The sequence below is a fragment of the Mustela nivalis genome, assembly GCF_964662115.1.
Source record: "Mustela nivalis genome assembly, chromosome: 2".
Lineage (NCBI taxonomy): Eukaryota > Metazoa > Chordata > Mammalia > Carnivora > Mustelidae > Mustela > Mustela nivalis.
The window spans coordinates 154,274,656-154,292,464 of NC_139021.1; the positions used below are offsets into that span (position 1 = coordinate 154,274,656).

Genomic DNA, 17,809 nt, shown 5'->3' on the forward strand with positions numbered 1-17,809 from the left:
AACTATATACCAGGTAGTCCAGCTATTAAAGTGTGTTGTAATTCTTAATCAGCAAGGTTTTTCTTCTTCCAATTTTTATTTAAATTCTAGTTAGTTAACATATAGTGTAATATTGGTTTCAGGGATAGAATTCAATGATGCATCACTTACATACAATACCTAGTGCTCATCAAAACAAGTGCCTTCTTAATCCCCAACACCACCATTTAGCCCGATCTCCAGCAACCCTCAGTTTGTTCTCTATCATTTAGTATCTCTGATGAATGGCCTTCCCCCCACTTCTTTTTTTCCCCTTCCCACACATTCATGTGTTTTGTTTCCTAAATGCCACATATGAGTGAAACCATATGGTATTTGTCTTTCGCTAATTTATTTGCTTAGCATAATACACTCTAGCTCCATCCATGTCGCTGCAAATGGCAAGATTTCATTCTTTTTGATGGCCAAAGAAGATATATTGTATCTTCTTTATCTAATCACCAGTCAATGGACACCTGGGCTCCTTCCACAGTCTGGTTATTGTTGATAATGCTGCCAGAAACCTCAGGGATCATGTACCCCTTCAAATCTGTATTTTTTTAATCCATTGGGTTATTGTCCCATTTTACAGATGTGAAAATAGAGGATCACAGTGAGGTTAAGTCACTTGTTTGAAGTCACACAGTTGGTAAGTAAGGCAGCCAGAAGAGGACTCCATCAGTTGACTCCAAGAGCCCTTCTATTAATCATCACACTAAAATGTATGATAAAGTTTTCCTGAGGATTAAATGAAATGCATTTAATAGTGGTTGGCATACTTTGAGCATTTAATAAAGAACAAGTATTATAATGAGAGCTGGGAGGAATCCAAGTTCCAAGTTATAACAAATTTGGGGTTTGAGTAGATTGCATTGTACTTTCATTATCTAGGGCAAAGTCTAAAGAGGCAACCATCCTCACTCTCCAGAAAGTTTTAAGTGGAAAGCAAGTTCCCACAGGAGAATACAGGTTTCTCAGGGGCAGGGCCACAGGGTAGGGGCCATAAATCATTTCTACAGGAGCTATCTTTCTCAGAGAGGGAAGAGATGACAGTAGGAAAGCAAGAAGTTGCTGGAGAAAGTCCCAGTGGTATCAAGGCTTGGGCAGGGCTCCCTATCAAGGCTCCCCTGCCCAGCAGTGACTGCTTGGGATCCAGCTCTTATGCTTCTGTGCTTAAGAACTAGAGATGGAGAGAGCCAAGTGGATGTATCCAGACCCACAGAAGTGCATGGAATGCAGTGTCTTCATGCCTAGGCCAGTGGGTCAACCTGGCAGGGACAGGAAGCTAAGCAAGATGCAAAGAGTTGAGGCATGAGTTTTGCATACTAGGATGCATGCATCCTCTTTTGTTCCTCCACCATCCCTCACCCCATCCTTGAGAGGACTATAGCCTTGTCTCTTTCATGCCCCACTTTATCCCCCTAGGAACCCTAAGTGGTCCAGGGCAGGCACTCAAACATTAATTGAGTGAGTTACATGAAAAGTGGCATTAAAATAAACATAAATATACTAGGGAATAGAATGGAAAATTGGCATATGCGTCCAAAATGGGAAGGGACTTTAAAGAAATGTCCTATCTCTGATGAGGGCTTTAAACTCTGTCTCCAGAAATTAGTCTACAGTTCCAAGTTTACACTTTTTTTTTTTTTTTTTTAAGCTGTTAGGGATACTTGAAAGGGAATGTTTCAGAAGACCAGAACACAGTAAACCATACTACCTCTTTTCCTCCTATTATGGATCTTTTAAATGTATTGTCATCCCTCTGGAATTGTGAAGGAGGACTGAAGAAAGGAGAGCATGGCTAGTGCTGGGGAAAATATCTTGCGTGCCTCAGTTTGTATGTAGATCCAGGTTTATTTTAACTTTAGATCTACACTGCTGTGCCACACCCTCAGAAAGGCTTTCCCCTGCCATTTCTTTTTAACCTTTTTTTGGTGGTAAATATAAATAATGTAAAATGTACCAGTTTAACCATTTTTAAGTGCACGGTTCAGTGGCACTAAGTGAGTTCAGATTGCTGTACAACCATCAACACCATCCACCCACAGAAATGTCATCACCCCAGGCTGACACTCTGTACCCATTAAATACTAACACACTTTCCCTCCTCCTCTCAGTTCTTGAAAACCACCATTCATTCAATCTTCTGTCTCTATGCATTTGACTCTTCTAGGTCCCTTATCTAAGTGGAATCGTACAGTCTGTCTCCTTTTAGATTGGGCTTATTTCACTTAGTGTAATGTTTTCAAGGTTCATCCATATTGCAGTATGTTTCAGAATTTCATTCCTTTTTAAGGCTGAATAATATTCCATTGTATGTATATTCCACACTTTGTTTATCCATTCATCATTTGGTAGACATTTGGGCTCTTTCCACCTTTTGGCTACTGTGAAAAATGCTGCTATGAACACTGTTGTGCAAATTCTCTGTTAGAGTCTCTGCTCTAGCGCTTCTGGGTATTTAACTGGAAGTGGAATTTCTAGATCATGAGGTAAATTCTATGCTGAACTTTTTTGAGAAACTAACCCTGGCATTTTTTTTCCTGTCGCCCCCCCCCCCCAAATCAGTTTTTATCATCTATTCAAACAGTTTATTTTGTCTCTCCAATATACCATCCCACATTTAGGCTAAACTACCTTTCTTTGGCTTGTTCCCTCTTTCACTTATCAAGGTATTTAAAATTATGATCTTATGTTCCACAGTACTGATCTTCCCCAAAACACACACATTGGACCTCACTCCTTGGAGCAAACTGCCATTTTCTAAGTCACAAGTTGCATTAGTTAGAAGAGTAAGAAACCAACTCTTTTTGAGGCAGGGGAGCAGTCTTTCAAATCACTATCAAGATATCAGTCTGATATGAATAAGGTAGACATGCCAAGAGAAGAGAGCTCTCGATTTACACATGCCTCACTCAGGAACATCCCTGACTTATAAATGGCAGCAGAAATTAGGAGTCCAACTCCTCTGCTGCAGTAGCTGGAGGGCTCCACCTGCCATCATTGCCATGGCAAGGATGCTGCACTCTTGCTTCTTCATGGAACAGTTAGAACCCCTTGTTACAGGATTTTTTTTTTTTTTTTTTAATCCTTCGGTGCCTATGGTTCTTGGTCACACCCCTTCAAAGAATGAAGAGGTAGACCGGGCAAGTGGTGGGCAGCAAAGCAAGGTGTATTAAATGATAGTACAAAGCTCCTAAAGAGGAGGCAACTCTAGAAGGTTACCACTGGAATTTCCAAGTCTAGGGGTTTTTATGGGCTTGTTGGAGGGCTGTTTTATTTAATTTTTAAAAAGATTTTATTTATTTATTTGACAGAGAGAGAGAGTGCATGCAGGGGGAGTGGCAGGCAGAGGGAGAAGCAGTCTCCCTGCTGAGCAAGGAGCTGGACAGATGGGGCTCTACCTGGGGATTCTAGGACCTGAGGTGAAGGTAGCCTCTTAACTGCTTAACTGACTGAGCCACCCAGGTGCCCCTGGAGGGCTATTTTAATCTAATTAACCACCCCCACCCGTGCCTGTCACCCCATCAGGTTTTTGTCATCTATCTGTCATATGGGAAGGGTAGAGGGCTCCTTCCGGTGGTGTAAAATCCCAAGGGTGGTTTCCTCTGAGGGCTGGAGGGGATAGGGGGCTTGTCCTTTATCAACTACCCTTCACCACCATCCCTCTTCTACTTTCATCTTCTGTCTTCCTTTCTGACCCCAGAACTGTGGGAGTGCCACCCCACTGTGGTTACCTGGCATTAGAGGGAGAGCCCCTGTTCTCACTAGAGAGCTGAATTTCCTCAGAAGCAGAATTTCAGTTGGAATGCTGCATGACTCTTCCCACGGAAGCAATGTTCCTATGTATTGAGTCCACAAATCCTGTCCACTCCATCTGCCAGCTACCTCAAAAGCAGGCCTTCCTCCCTGCCTCCTCTTCCTTGAGGTCAGAATCTCAGACTACTGCGGTGGACTCTGACCTGGTTTCCCCCCACCCCAGGATTTCTGCTCCACCTGTCACCCTATGGGGTAAGCTCGCCTCTACCCAGCTCTAAGTCCTTGTCACCAGAGTATAGAAACAGCAATGCTCAAAGAAAAACTTAGCTCTTCCATGCCCCTGCTGAATGGAGGGGCAACTTGGAGCCCTGTCTTCTGACCTAGTCTGGTCCGAACTTTTCTTATCAGTTGCTTTTCATATGTCTATGGTTCTTGTTTGTTTAGCAAACAAGAAAACTACTGGGAGTGTTATCTTTCATATATCAATGTCAGCAGCAGAAGGGAAGGAAGTAAAAGGGAATACAGTGTAAGGCCCAAACCATCCCATCACCCTTCAGTCACCCTAGTGAATAGTGGTGTGATACCCATTTTCTTCTTCCTTTTTGAGGATGGTATTGAAAGTAAAGTAGTCAAGTCATTATTCTTACTCTAATCATCCAATTCTTTCTTCCTTACACTTCCTAACCACCATCTTTTCTATTTGAAAAGGGAAACTAACAGGGTTCCTGGAACCTAAGTCCACTGGAGAGGGGGCTGGGCAGTGGGAGGTTTCCCCACACCAACAATAATTCTCCAGACACCTGCTGGGTGTCCCATAATTCAACTCTATTCTGACCCTATTTACCCAGAGATAGCATCAGACTCTGCAGTTTAGGGACTTGGTCCTACAAGGCTGTCCCCACCTGTTCAGATGTCGATTACAAGTCTAGGTTACTGCATGTGTCCCCACCTGTTCAGATGTCAATTACAAGTCCAGGTTACTGCAAGACCCACTGGCTATAGACTGGGGGCTCCCAAGACCCTTTCCTCTGGTTTGATGAATTTGCTAGAACAAGTCACAGAACTAAGAGAAGCATTTTACTTACTAGATCACTGGTTTATTATAACTATAACTATAACTATAACTATAACTATAACTATACAGCTACAACTCAAGAGCCATAACTCAGGAATAGCCAGATGGAAGAGAGCCACAGGGCAAAGTATGGGGAAAGAACACAGGGCTTCCATGGGCTCTCCAGAGAGCCATTCTCCCAGTACCTCCATGTGCTCACCACAGGAAGCTCTCCAAACCCCACCCTTTGGAGGTTTTTATGGAGGATTCATTATATAGGCATGACTGATTAAATCACTGGCCATTGCTGACTGAACTCAATCCCTGGCCCTTCCCCCTCCCCACAGGTGTCAGGTGGTACTGCCAGTGCCGACCCTCTAATCACTGGATGGTTCCTCGGCAAGAGCCACCATCCTTAGGTGTTTTCAGAAAATCACTTCATTAACATAAACCCAGTTGTGGTAGAAGGTTTGTTATGAATAACAAGATGCCTTTACACCTTTATGGCTCTGAAGCTATTTTAGGAACTAAGGACAAGAGACCAAGTATTAAGACAACAGTCACTCCCCCATTGCTCTTACTGCTCAGGAAATTCCAAGGGTTTGAGAGCTGTGAGCCCAGAACCTTGGATGAAGAGCAAAGGAATATGGGAATTACCAAATATATACTTCCTATAAATCACAATATTACAGGGACTCTTCAAACACTCTGCACATCTAAGTCTTACAAGTAATGCAATTGTGAAACTGCACTTGATTTCTAGATGTTTGGTTTCTGCTTCAAAATCACTGACTTTTTTGGTTCTTGCTTCATAATCATGATCTATCACCCTCACCACTCTTCCCTACAACTTCCCCACCAAAATACCGCCACCACCAAAAATAAAATCAGTTTCATATATTTTTATAAGCAGTCTTAAATTCTTTTTAAGACACGCAATGTATGTGTTAACAAAGTTAGAATTCAGGTAGCCATTTGTACCAACTTGCCTACAACAAACCTGGTTTATGCCTATTGCCCTGCCTAATTTTTGAAATCTCCTTCTTTTACTCTAAAAGGGGGGGGCAGTTTGGAGGATAAATTATATGTTCACCTTACTTAAAAACACAACTTGATTTTCTAATAAAGTGCTTTTCAGGTGACGCTGCTTTTGCCCCATCACTGGACTCGATTTACACATCTCTGCAAAATACGGAGGGAAATATTCTATCTCAAATAACCAAGACCTCAAGTAGTAGGTGGTGACTATCTTAGGTCACATACTCAGGGACAGAATCAGAGGCAGAACCCAGGATTCCTGACTGCAGTATTTTTCAGCTGTTGATCACTTTGTACAAATATCTGAGTAAAGGCAGTTGGCAATCTGCTTGCACTTGGACCTAGAACAGTTTAGGCAAGTTCATCCCTGCCCAGACACTGTCCTTTCACCTTTAAAGCGAGCAGAGATGAAAGAAGAATTACCTACACATAAAGAGCATATTATTGAATCCCAGGCATTCTGGGGCCAAATGACATTTTTTTTTTTTAACTTTACTGGGCGCAATTATGTCAGATTATTGGAATCTTACATCTAACCAAATTAGATGTCTCAGTTAATAACCAAAAAGAAGAAACAACAAAAAAGACCAATAACGGAGGCCTACTGTTACAAAGAACATATGAATGGGTTCTGCCCGAGTCTTACAGATATATTTTCCCTAGGGTTATGTGCTAATTCTTTTTGTTGTTGTTGTTGTTTCACCTAAAACCAGAAAAATTCTACCTTCCTTGGATATATGGCAAAGAGACAAAGGCACAGTCTTTGGCAAGGTCTCCAGGGCATTCCAGAAGTCCTGAATGCGGCGCCACACGATTAAATAAAAGCACACTCTCCTCACCTCCCAAAGGCCTACCCCAAAAGAATGCCACAGAACCCACAGTCGTCCCTCCCTCTCTTTGCAAAGACAGAAAGGGGTCCGCTGTGCCTGGGGAAGGATGACTCCAAGCCGCTGGCCAGTCTAGCCGGACCGCAGCAGAGCGGAGCACGCCCTTGGACCAGTTGTGGGCACCAGCCCCAGACCAGGGTGGTGGCCGGCCTCCTCCTGCGCAGGAGTCTCCAGGAGCTGAAGGTAAGAGGGCAGCGGAGGACAAGCGCGGTCCCCGGCAGGGGGCGGAGGGCCGCGCGCGCATGCGCCCCGCCCCGCCGCCGGCCGGAAGAGCCGGGCAGCGGAGCCGCTGCTCCCCGCGCTAGTTGCCGCGGCGCGGGGGAGAGCGCCGGCCGCGCGATGCGGCCCCTGGACAGCTCCCGGGCAGCCGAGGTGCCAGAGCCCGGGCTGCGGCTGACGGACGACGCGCCGCAGGGCGCGATCGAGGAGCCCGCGGCGGCCGAGGCAGCGGGGACGCCGGGTACCGGGAGGTGCTGGCTGTTCGGCTCCTCGCCGTGCGGCTTGTGTGCTCCGCAGGGTGAGTGTGGGGTGCGGACCCGGGCGCGGGTCTTGCCCCTTGGGGTAGGGGTAGGGGTGCAGGCGCCAGCGGGCGGGGGTCCCCGCACAGCTGCGGGCCGGGGGCTCAGTGAGGACCGCTGCCCCCATCCCTACCCTGCTCAGAGCTGGGGAAAACCCTCGAGCCCTCACCTAGAGGTCTGCAAAGCAGAATTTCGTCCCCGTTGGCGCGAAGACCGGAGAAAGTTTCTGATTGTGTTTGGAACCCTTTTGGGATTCTGAAACTGTTCCTATAATTAAAGTGTTGCGGGCAGGACAGCGGAGTCAGATTGCAGTTTGGTGCGCCCTGCCGGAGGTTGGAGGTTGGGGGGTCAGTAAGAGGCCATCCCGCAGCCGGCTGAGGTTGGTAAGGAGCTAAACTATGAACACTGATGACGGTGGTAAGCGGTGTTCCTTCAAGAGGAAGTTGAAAAGCAGAGTATGGGGCACGTGGGTGGCTCAGTGCGTTAAGCGGGGGACTCTTGATCTTGGCTGAGGTCTTGATGTCAGGGTTCTGAGTTCAAGTCTTCAGTTGAGCTCCATGCTAGACATGTAGTCTACTTAATTAAAAATTAAAAAAAAAAAAAAAAAAAAAAAAGGAAGCATAGAGTGTAGAAAATGCCTCAGAATCTCAGAATCTTGGAAAGGCCAAGTTGACTGAGAGGAACCACTGGTTCTTTTGGGGTTGGGAGGACTTACTTGTTCTTGTAAATTTTTATAATATATTTATAATAGCTCATATTGAACTAAACCAGCATTCCATTATTAATATAGTAAATATTTTGTGATTTTTCCCTATTTTTCTAAATTTGAATCATTATATCATAAACCTGAAACAAATACAGAAGGACTTTCTTGGCAATTAATCCTAAACAAGGCAGAGAGGCACAATCTTACATTAACATTGTTAGGAGGTTCACAGACCTATCTTCCAGAGCCCAGTATCCTGTAAAAACACTTTGATCTTGTTCAGCCTCTTTCTTCCACAAATGAGGAAAGTGAAGCCTAGGAAGATGAGGGCCTCAGAGCGGGGGTTGCCTTGTTTTTCCCTAGATCTGGCATGTGTGGGTGAGACATGGCATAGGTCTGTGTAGCACCAAGGTTGAGGATCTCATCATGCCAGAGACCCAGGCCAAGGCCCTTTGTGCTGAACACAGTGCTACTCTACCCACCTTGAACATCTTCCTTGAAGAATAAGAAAAAGGTAGATTGCCTTTCAAGACAAAGTTACAGTCTGCACCATCTCATCCCCTCGGTGGCCTCCACCAAGTGTGACCCTGGATTTCTGTGCCTCTTACCCAGCTCCAGGTCCCCCTTTCTGTATTATGAACTTCCCATATTTTAGAGAGAGGAGCCCCAGATGACTCTTGCTCCATGTTTGTCCTAAATGCTAACGAAAGATCAGACTTCTGATTATTTATGCATGGGCTGGTAGCTACAGAGCAGGGGTTCCTGCTAGCTGTGGAGCTGTGTTGACCAGATGTGCAGCCCATGAAGAGGTGTATTTCTCACCTTATCAGTTATTATGGCTGAATGTCATTTTGGTGGAATGCTGAGTCAGTCCTTCTGAACTCTTAAATGTTTCCGCTGTTGTGAGCCAAAGAAATACTGTACACTCAGGCAGCACGTGGCAAAATGATAAAGCTACATAAGCTACTGCACTTAGGAATCTTGTGGAGTATTTTAACTGCAAAGAAAATTGCTAACAGTAAGATTTAGTAGTACTTATTGTAAGATAACCAGATAATATTCCGAAAACAGGGTTGCCAGAGAAATGTTGTCATTGATCTTTGCAATAGTTGTCATTTTAACCGCTTGATCATGGGTGTCTCAAGAAAGCTCATTTTCAAGTTCAGATTGAAACTGTTAACAGTTTTCTACATTCTGGGATAACCTTCACAGATAACATACAGCTATCCTAAGACACCTATTTATTTTCTTGAGGGGCAGTGTGGATTTTGGACTGAAGCAAGGAGAAGTTGTCTTCGCTCTTGTGCCTCATATGCCCCTGGGAGGAGTTGTCTGTATGTAGCACTGGTTCTCAAGCTGGTGGAGCTTTCTACAGTTGCAGAGAGCCTGCATCAGTGGGTCTGGGGTAGGACTCGGGAATTGAAGTTTAAAGAGTTACTCAATCGATTTTTATTCCCAGCCGGGGTTGTGAACCACCAGTTTAAAGCAAAGAATAGAGAAACGGAGCAACTTTTCAGTTTTCTCCTAACTCAGGAAATTGCACTGTGACCCCTTACTTAATTTGAATTATTTAGAGTTTCCAAATTTTTAGCTATGCTTGTAGTGGAATATGATCATAGAAACACATTACATAAGCAAATGCCTCTTTGGATTATGCTGCTCTCTTGTCCATCTCCATTGGCAGAATGGAAATTATTATTCAGTAAGACACAGGTCTGCCTGAGTAGAACCAGGCCTCCCCCACATAACAAATAATCAAGTTCAGCCAGGCCTTATAACAACTGCCCTCTTCGAGTCAGCAGTTATGGGCCTTAAGTGTTTATAGGCAAGAAAAATATGTGAGTGGCTGTGTTTCAAGAGACAAGATAATCAGAACCAGAGGTGTAAAATTAAGTTTTAAAAGAGTTAAAGTATCATGTTAAGTTAAAATATTCCTGGAGAAAAATTTAAAAGTTTAGGTTGGAGAAGGTCCTTGAAATGTAGACCAGGGAGATGTTTTCTGTCCTTGATCTTCCTGTTCTGAGGGTGTAGTTTCTATGTATGAGTTGGGTTTCTTTTAAGAAAAACTATTTTATTTGGACCTGAACTCTGAAGTTTCAGAAGCTGAACTCTCAGACTGACCACAGCCAAGACATGTATTTTGTGGTGCTTAACTTGGAAGTCTTCTAAAGTTTCCTTCTCATGGGCTAAGTGAGTATGTACAGTTTGTTTCCGTGGTATCTGAGCACATAGGCAGTGAACAGAAAGTGGAGGATTTGGGAACTTAAAACATATCACCCTTGATGTGACGACCACTAGCTCCAAATGATTTTGACTGTGCACCTGGAACCAGAAGAGGGCGAGGCCTCTGACCACACTGCCATCTTTTACTGCACATGTCAGGCTATGGAATGCTCCTGGAAAGATTGTGCATCGTCATACTTTGGTCCCCATTCACAAAGTGCTTGTCACTCGTGGGCAAAGGAATCTCATGGCTATGAGATAGTTGAAATGTATTACCTGGTGTTTGCATTTATCAGAGAAGGGCATTTTTAAAAAATGTTATTATACAATATTGTTCTGTAGCTGAGTAACATGTTGTGAATTCCTAGACTCGAATGATGATCCTAGTTTTACTATAAACTGCAACTGCCAAAACCATACACTCTTGCATTTTGCTATGCTTTTAACTGATGAGGGCCAGTAGTGTTTCCTTCTTACTCTCTCCTTGTTTCTGTATTCATTTCAAAAAAGAAAAGAAATATTAATATATTCCTCAATGTGTCACCTGTCTTTTAGGGAGCTCTCTGCTTATCCTGTCCCCTTTAGCTCCCTTCTGAATGATGGGGTTGGGAGTGGGTATGAGATTCAAAACAGGTTTTACTCTTGTCTTAGGTAACTCAGATAGAGAAAGTGGCAAAACGAAAGTTTAATGCTCATACACACTGTCGTTAATGGATTGAATATGTGTTGCTCTCGAGAAAGCAGAAGTAGCAGAAGCTTCCTGGTTCAGATCTAGCCAAGAAGCTGACGCTCAACGACAGTTCTGATTTTTAAAAAATTTTGTTTTAAAGCACTTTGAGGTCAGAGGAGTAGATACCATAGCCCCCTGCCCTCGAAGAATTTATGCTGTAAACAGAAGATCAGTTGTAAACCATGAAAAGTAAAAGATATCATGATTAACGGTTCAAAATAACAGAATGGAGAGACTTCCCAGATTATGCTGTCGCCAGTGGTGTTAGACTTGGCATCTTTCTATAAGTTCTCTTGTATTCTTTCATTCAGCAAATATTTAATCAGGGTCTTCCGTGAGCCAGGCATAAACAAAACAGTGAGGTCCCAGCCTGAAAGAGTACACAGACTTGTTGGGGAAGTAAGGAGCCATATGACACAGCTATAAACTGTTGTCCAAAAAAGAATACTTTCTTCATAAAGCCCGGTTCACCAGTGAGATGATAAAAATTATCACTTGGAAGCCTTTTTCTCCAGCCATCTTGACAAGCATTTCTTAAAGATTTCTCTCACCATCTTGGCAAGTATTTTTACTTCTTTTTGACTTATAAGTAAGGGGTGATTCTTCAGTGAGCCAAAGGAAATCCATTTTATAGGGTAAAGCTGCTTCAAAAATTATGGGTTTAAATTGTTGCTTTGCTCAATGATTCGTCATTCCTGGTAGAGAAATGGTTCAGATCCAGAGAATGGGAATGCTTAGGAGATAGCATTCTTAGCCTGTTAGCCATGAACACTGTACCATTTTTCTCAATTCCTAACTGAAAATAATAAATCATATATTTGGAAGCAAGGACTAACCAGAACTTAATCTTTTTCAGAAGCCAAGAAGAAAGCACCCTGTCCTGGACTTGGCTTGTTTTATACATTATTGTCCGCCTTCCTTTTCTCAGTGGCCTCTTTATTTGTTAAAAAAGTGCAAGACGTCCATGCTGTAGAAATTAGTGCATTCCGATGTGTGTTCCAAATGCTAGTCATTATCCCTTGCTTAATATACAGAAAGTAAGTATTTCTTATCTGCAAAGTAGAAGGTATTAACAAATGTTTGTAAATCTTTTGACCTGCTTAAATTATTTATTCTCTAGCATCTGCTTTATCCCTCCCATAGATTTACCAGTTCTTACATCCTTTGGCTCTGATTACTAAAAAGTCACAAGGACCCACCCACAGAAGATGCTCTCATAAGCACAAACCACATGCCCAGCAAAAGAGGGGAAAGAGATTCAGTTATTCTCCACTCCCCATTTTGAGAACAAAGCATTCCTTGTATAGTTCCCTCCATCTTGTATCACCCTCCCTTCTTTCCCTTGGCATAACTAGTGTTTAGAAGAAAAAAGTAAATGAGAAGAAGCAGTGGTGTCTCCTAATACCAAGATTTAAGTAGAATGGGCTGCTCTGTTATCCAGGCAAATAGAAGGTTACCTTAATAATGTGGGAAAGAGAAAAGGTAATCTTCAGCAAGGCCTTTTAAATAGTTTCATGTTCAGTGTCCTCATCTGTGAAATGGATGGAATTATACTCTTTGTCTTCTATCTGGCACCTTGGCTGCAAGGGCCAAATAAAATTATTATAGATCAGAGCGCTTTGTGTAGAATGTAACACATGTAGTATCCCCCACCCTTCCTGATCACTCCCCACTAGGACTTCTATCCCTTCTATATGGAAGGGAACCTGGGAAAGGGTGGGGATCCTGATCACTCCCCACCTAGCACCTCTTTCTCTTCCATATAGAAGGGTGGGGATCCTGATCACTCCCCACCTAGCACCTCTTTCTCTTCCATATAGAAGGGTGGGGATCCTGATCACTCCCCACCTAGCACCTCTTTCCCTTCTATATGGAAGAGAAAGAGGTGCTAGGTGGGGAGTGATCAGGATCCCCACCCTTTCCCAGGTTAAATGATGCCTCTCTCACACCCATTATAATCTCTACACACCCCCATGTACTTAGAACCCTTAGAGAAGAGACCAGTTGGGTCCCTGGTGGCAGTCTGGCTCTTTCTCTCTTTGGGCAAAAATGCTTAAACCCTAAACTAAATGCTTCAGTCAGGTGCCACCAAAGTCTCCTTGTATCTGTAACACAGTACAGATGCATTTGGAATAGTTTCACCCTGTATCCTGAGGATTCGGTGAAAAAGGTGAAAACTTACTAATTAATACTGTCAGAAATTCCTATGGAAGTGTGGACAAGTCTTGGTATTTTAGGAAATGATGGTAAGACTTCAGAAATTTCTAAGGGTGATAACAGACCACTGACGCTAACACAGTTATCTTCCCCTTAATAAAAGAATTGTCAGGGGAAGGCATTAGAAGAGTTTTTTAAATCCTTAGCACCAATCTGTTTTGACCCATTTTATGTTTCATTATCATGGAAGATGCATATGGTATTCCAAGTATTTTCAAAGTATGAGTCAAAGATGACCCACCCTTTCTAACTCCAGAGACCCAGCAGTCCTCATGTCAGGCCTACAGGGCTAGACCTCACATAGATGTTCAGTGCTGGCTCCAGGTCAGCAAGCTGCACTAGCCTGACATGTACCCAGCACATTGCTTGGTAAATATTTAATTAAAAAAAAATTGAGTGGCAATTATTATACTTATCCAAATGGCTGTATGTTCTTTTTCAGTATATTTTAACTCTTTTTCAGAGAACAGTCAAAAGTTTTCTCACATTCCAAGGCTAAAATACATTTTAGCATTACCTCAGCTTTTATAGAAAAACTCATAAGATTGGCAATGCATACCAGTCAGCACCAAGTTTTCTTCTGTAGAAACAGCTCAATCTTGAAATTGTGTTTATTATAAACATCACTTATTATTACTGTAGAAAATTGAGGGAAAATAAAGAAGAAAAATTACCTGTGAGTCCATCTATTAATGTTTACCCACTATGAACATTTCAGTACATTTTCCTTTTTGTTTTTTTTGCAAGCCTGTGTAAACATAGGAAAAATTATATTTGCTGAATTATAATTATACAATTTATGGAGTTCTTTTCTATTTTTGCTTCTACTGTGAACACTTTTCATGTCTTTAGCTATATTTAGAAACCATTTTTTAAAGGTGTATATTATTCATTTGTGGGCATTATTATAATTTACCAGTTCCTTATTTTTTTGACAGTTAGGCATTCAATAATTACATTTAATCAAGAAGTGCAATATTAAAAACATACTAATTTGGTTTAATGTGCGTTCCTCCATTTGAATTTACAGAACTGGGTTTTTAGGCCCCAAAGGTCAACGAATTTTCCTCTTGCTCAGAGGAGTCCTGGGTTCTACGGCCATGATCCTACTGTACTACGCTTTCCAGGCAACATCTCTCGCCGACGCCACTGTCATCACGTTTAGCTCGCCCGTGTTCACGTCTATCTTTGCTTGCATATTTCTCAAGGAGAAATACAGCCCTTGGGATGCCCTCTTCACAGTCTTCACCATCACCGGCGTGATCCTTATCGTGAGGCCCCCGTTTCTGTTTGGCGCCAGCGCCGCGGGCGGGGGCGAGAGCTACTCCCTTCATCTCAAGGGCACGATTGCAGCGGTGGCGCACGCTGTGTTCGGGGCCCTGACCCTGGTCATCCTCAGAAAGATGGGGAAGTCCGTGGACTACTTCCTGAGCATCTGGTATTACGTCATCCTCGGGCTCCTGGAGGGCATCATCGTCCTCTTCATCATCGGGGAATGGAGTCTGCCGTACTGCGGCTTGGACAGGCTGTTTCTCATCCTCATCGGCCTGTTTGGTTTGGGGGGTCAGGTGTTTCTCACGAAAGCCATCCAAATAGAAAAAGCAGGGCCAGTGGCAATAATGAAGACTATGGACGTGGTCTTCGCGTTCATCTTCCAGATTATTTTCTTTAACGATGTGCCCACGTGGTGGACGGTGGGCGGGGCCCTGTGCGTCATAGCCAGCAGCACCGGCGCGGCCGTGCGGAAGTGGTGCCAGGGTTCCAAATGAGGCTTTGCTGCCACGCGCACGGTCCCCGGGCAGACACGCCCCGCGTGCACACAGCTGGAAAGTCCGCATTTCCTTCGCTGGTCATACTTAATAAATTTCGTAATTAAAGTACCATTTTTGAATATGGTATGTCTTTAATTAGCTAAGAATTTAGCCAGTCAGTGTGGTAGCAATTTTTTTCTCAATTGTTTGGGTTTGGGTTTCTTCCTTTCTTTCTTTTTTTTTTTTTTTTTGCTGTTGGGGTGGCATCAGTAAGAGGACAAAAAAAAAAGTTCTATGACTGGTATAAATATATGTAATTTTTGAAAGTGTATTTTTGGTACTGATGGGATATATGTGGGTAGGAAATTTTAGATGCCCTTTGAGCAGTGTAGATGCTAAGAAACTTACTGATTATAATGCTGCTATAATTGGTATTATGTTGGAAATTCATTTGAAACCTAATTCCATTTCGGAGGCCAAAGCTGAAACTTGGAATAGGTGCCTACTTAATGGTGTTAATAATACAAATGAATTGGCCTTATTTTCAAGGCTTTTATAAATGATTATCATTCTTTTAACCCATATAAGTGCCTTTTCATTTTGATGCCAGAATTTTTATATGTAAACTTAAAAAAAAAAAGTTTTTAATCACCAGGTTTGGCTAGAAGTTTTCTGTTTCAGTGGCATTCACGACTGTAGCTATCATTCTATAATTTTAAGTTCTCCTCTGATTTTTTGAAACTGCACTACATTTTTCTTAACTTTCTAAGATTTCAGGTCTTTAAACCACAAGAGAGGAATCTTGGCATAGCCAGTGTGCACATTTCCATGCTGAAGTATTTTCCCCTCACTAGAAATGTGATTTTCTATAAATTCTCTTTGAATTTATAGTGCGATGCCAAATAAGATTTTCTCAGGATTTTATTAGGTTGAGCCATATGAAATTGCTGAAATTTTACCTTTTTAACTTACAAAAACAATGGTTTCTTATGGTTCACCCTAATAGATACCTCCCTTACCCTCTCTACACCAAATATTTAGAAGTCTGTGGCATATATTTTTTTAAGACAACTTTTTAAAATACAGTAATCCTATTAAATTTATTTTTGTAGTCCTTTTCCCTTATAGAATTACATGTAATAATGCTTCATGTTACTTGTTAAATGTAAAGATATGAATCCATGGTTGATTGACTTTTGTAGTTTCTTGAACAGAAAAAAAAAATCACTGTTAAATTCTAGTATATCAGTATAAAATGTTAGTGCTGTATCATGATACTAATTTCATGAATTCAAATGACATTTTTTATCTGGAATTTCATCAGGCCAATACTCTCTCCAAGAGAGAATGCATTATTTAGGAGTACTTGGGAGGTTAATTGGGAAGTAGAGAGTAGACGCAAATGATTCTTTTATCACAATCAGCTCTTTATTGGTGAAGCTATAATGGTTTCCAACTCTTACTGTCCAACCTAGCGTCTGTTATTATCTTAAGCCTAAAGATTTAAACGATTAAAGGCTCTTTCTCTCCCTTTCATCATAATTCTTCCAAAGAAAGAAAGAACTTGGCTTCTGAGGTTTATGCCTTGGTAAGAAAGGATCTTTTCCAGTAGTTCCAAGAGGAAATTTTTAGCTTGCTGATCTTCCCAAACGCTTCCCACCTGACAAATCCTAAATGAAGTCTACTTACGGGAGTCACACTATCATTATAACTTTAGCCTAAACCACAGTTTTTGGAGTTTAGAGTTGCAGAAGCATCATTTTGCAAGAATGTTAGAGAGTTACAGAATCAGAGCATTTTAGAGCTCAAAGATCCTCTTGTAAGAGCCACGCTGCAAAGATAGAGATGCTGGGGAGGGGATCTAAGATGGGTTTCCATGGCCTTCTCCTTTCCCTCATTTCCATGATAACATGTGGAAAGTAAACCACTGCTTAAGCTACCTAAGGTAAATTAACTCAGGGAACCCTCTCCTGGTTCCTTACCTTGCACAATGAAAGAACCTATGGGACTTGGAGAGTTAAATCCCTTTGGGCCTGTACACTATATATGAGTTATTTCAACAGTGTGTGGTTTAAGTACTTGAATGTCACAATATATGACCAAGGTTGGAGAAAATGTTTCTTCTCTAAACTTTTACAGAGTGTCATTCTTAAACACTTTTATAATGTCCAAAGTATATACAAGGATGTGTATTGTAACAATTTATGAGTGTGTATATTTTGCAGAGATTGTAGTTTCTGTATCTTGAGAATATTTTCATAAATTGTTTTTATTATAAATACTAATAAAGTTAATATGAAAGAAGGCTATATGTTGGTTTCTATGATTATAACAAATGTGCTCGCTAATCTAACTTACTTCCTTTTTCATCCATGTGCTTCAAAATTCATTTTGTAAAGGATATGGTCCCTAGTCATTCACCTGTGATATAATCTCAAGTTTCAATTTTTTTTTATTTAAGATTTTATTCATTTCTCAGGGAGAGAGCACAAAGCAGGAGGAACGGTAGGCAGAGGGAGACGAAATCTCCCCACTGAGCAGGGAGTCTGATGTGGGACTCAATCCCAGAATCATGACCTGAGACAAAAGGGCAGAAGCTTAACCAACTGAGCCATCCAGGCATCCCATCAATCTATCAGTATTTTTGTTCCTCTGATACTGTTACATCAAATCTAATTTCTCTAAAATAAAGACCCTAACCTTCTATTCCAATGAGGCCTACATTGTTCTAGACTCCCAGAGCTTAGAGCAGCTTTGAACCTATACTTTTCTTTTCATAGCTAATCTGTCACTAAGTCCTGGAGTGTCTGTCTTCTTATTATCTTGTGGATTCATTCTTTCCTTGCCATTTCCACTGCCACCAGCTTAGTCTACGATTGAGCACCTCACAGTTGAATTACAACAGTCT

The 17,809-nt window shown here is 42.1% G+C and overlaps 2 protein-coding genes across 3 annotated transcripts in view; one reads left to right on the forward strand and one right to left on the reverse strand.

Moving 5' to 3' along the window:
* LOC309859371 (uncharacterized protein) overlaps window positions 1-17,809 on the reverse strand; it is a gene marked incomplete at its 5' end in the record, with an annotated part of 202,471 nt that overhangs the window by 111,878 nt on the left and 72,784 nt on the right. The window lies entirely within an intron of this gene.
* Window positions 7,012-17,210, forward strand: SLC35G1 (solute carrier family 35 member G1). 2 transcript variants are annotated; one of them, XM_082721647.1, is made up of 3 exons: window positions 7,012-7,273; window positions 11,790-11,970; window positions 14,181-17,210. In XM_082721647.1, exons 1-3 carry the CDS (start codon window positions 7,096-7,098, stop codon window positions 14,917-14,919), a joined length of 1,098 nt encoding a protein of 365 aa, XP_082577773.1. In that variant the 5' UTR covers window positions 7,012-7,095; the 3' UTR covers window positions 14,920-17,210. The 2 variants fall into 2 exon arrangements, with proteins under 2 accessions (XP_082577773.1, XP_082577772.1); XM_082721646.1 differs by having other exon boundaries at window positions 7,028-7,273; window positions 11,862-11,970.